The sequence below is a fragment of the Chaetura pelagica genome, unplaced genomic scaffold (assembly GCF_000747805.2).
Source record: "Chaetura pelagica isolate M959 unplaced genomic scaffold, ChaPel_1.0 scaffold103, whole genome shotgun sequence".
NCBI lineage: Eukaryota > Metazoa > Chordata > Aves > Apodiformes > Apodidae > Chaetura > Chaetura pelagica.
The window spans coordinates 4,249,448-4,250,385 of record NW_009953004.1 but is presented as its reverse complement, the minus strand read 5'-3'; the positions used below and the strand labels follow the sequence as shown (position 1 = coordinate 4,250,385).

Genomic DNA, 938 nt, shown 5'->3' with positions numbered 1-938 from the left:
TGATACAGATATTAAACAGGACTGGTCCCAGTACGGACCCCTGAGGGACACTTGTCACCATCTCCATCTGGACACTGAGCCATTCACCACTGCCCTCTGGATCTGACCATCTAACCCATTCCTCATCCACTGAGCAGCCCACACATCCAATCCTCCTCTCTCCAGGTCAGAGAGAAGGATGTTTTGAGGGACCACGTCAAGGGCCTCACACAAGTCTATGGAGGTGACATCCCTGGCTCTTCCCAATGATGCAGTCGCTATGCTGCCCTATTTGCAACTGGCCTTAGAACTTTGAGCACACACCACTGGCTCGTGGGACACTCCTCGAATGCCCAGGCCTTTCTTCTCAGGGTCACTGCTGAGCTGCTTAGCTCTTGGGCAGCCCTCATTCTGGGGACAGGGAGTGGCAGTGAGTAGAACAGCATCTTGCCCTACGCATCCACAATACATTATAAACATTCAGCAAAAACATGCCCACTGCAACAATGATCAAGAGCTGGGAGATTCAGCTTGAAAGAAAATGGAGAGGTAAAATTGAACCAGCTATTGCTGTTACCAACATGGACCGTTCCATTCACTTTAGGAGTTGTACCACTAGGACCTGCAGTGTAACTGTACACATACAGTGCCCCCATAGAGAACAGTATCATCATCCCTAGGATCACCAGGCTGGTAATGATACGGTTGATTATGGCTACAGTTCTGTCAATAAACCACAAAAGAATCACAAGAGCAGCCAGAAAGAGCAGAATGCCCTGGGCTGCATAACACATGTACAATTGCAGGTTTGGAAAAAGATCCAGTAGATTCATTGCAGCAAGTGTCTGTTCAGTTTTCAATCCTTCAGGAAATTCAGCAGAATTGCTTGCCATTGCTATCTGAGGGATTCCTCCCATCAGAGATGGAAATTTGGACACTCCCAATTGATGAAAATGTGT

At 47.8% G+C, this 938-nt stretch overlaps 1 protein-coding gene across 1 annotated transcript in view; it reads right to left on the bottom strand.

Annotated features, from left to right (window-relative positions):
• Positions 1–267: 267 nt before the first annotated feature.
• LOC104387850 (E3 ubiquitin-protein ligase RBBP6-like) overlaps positions 268–938 on the bottom strand; it is a 20,580-nt gene continuing 19,909 nt past the window's right edge. The window contains exons 2-3 of the mRNA XM_009996644.1: positions 557–702; positions 268–431 (exon numbers count right to left, since the gene is read on the bottom strand). Coding sequence (XP_009994946.1) covers positions 268–431; positions 557–702 — 310 coding nt within the window. The remainder of the gene's footprint in view (positions 432–556; positions 703–938) is intronic.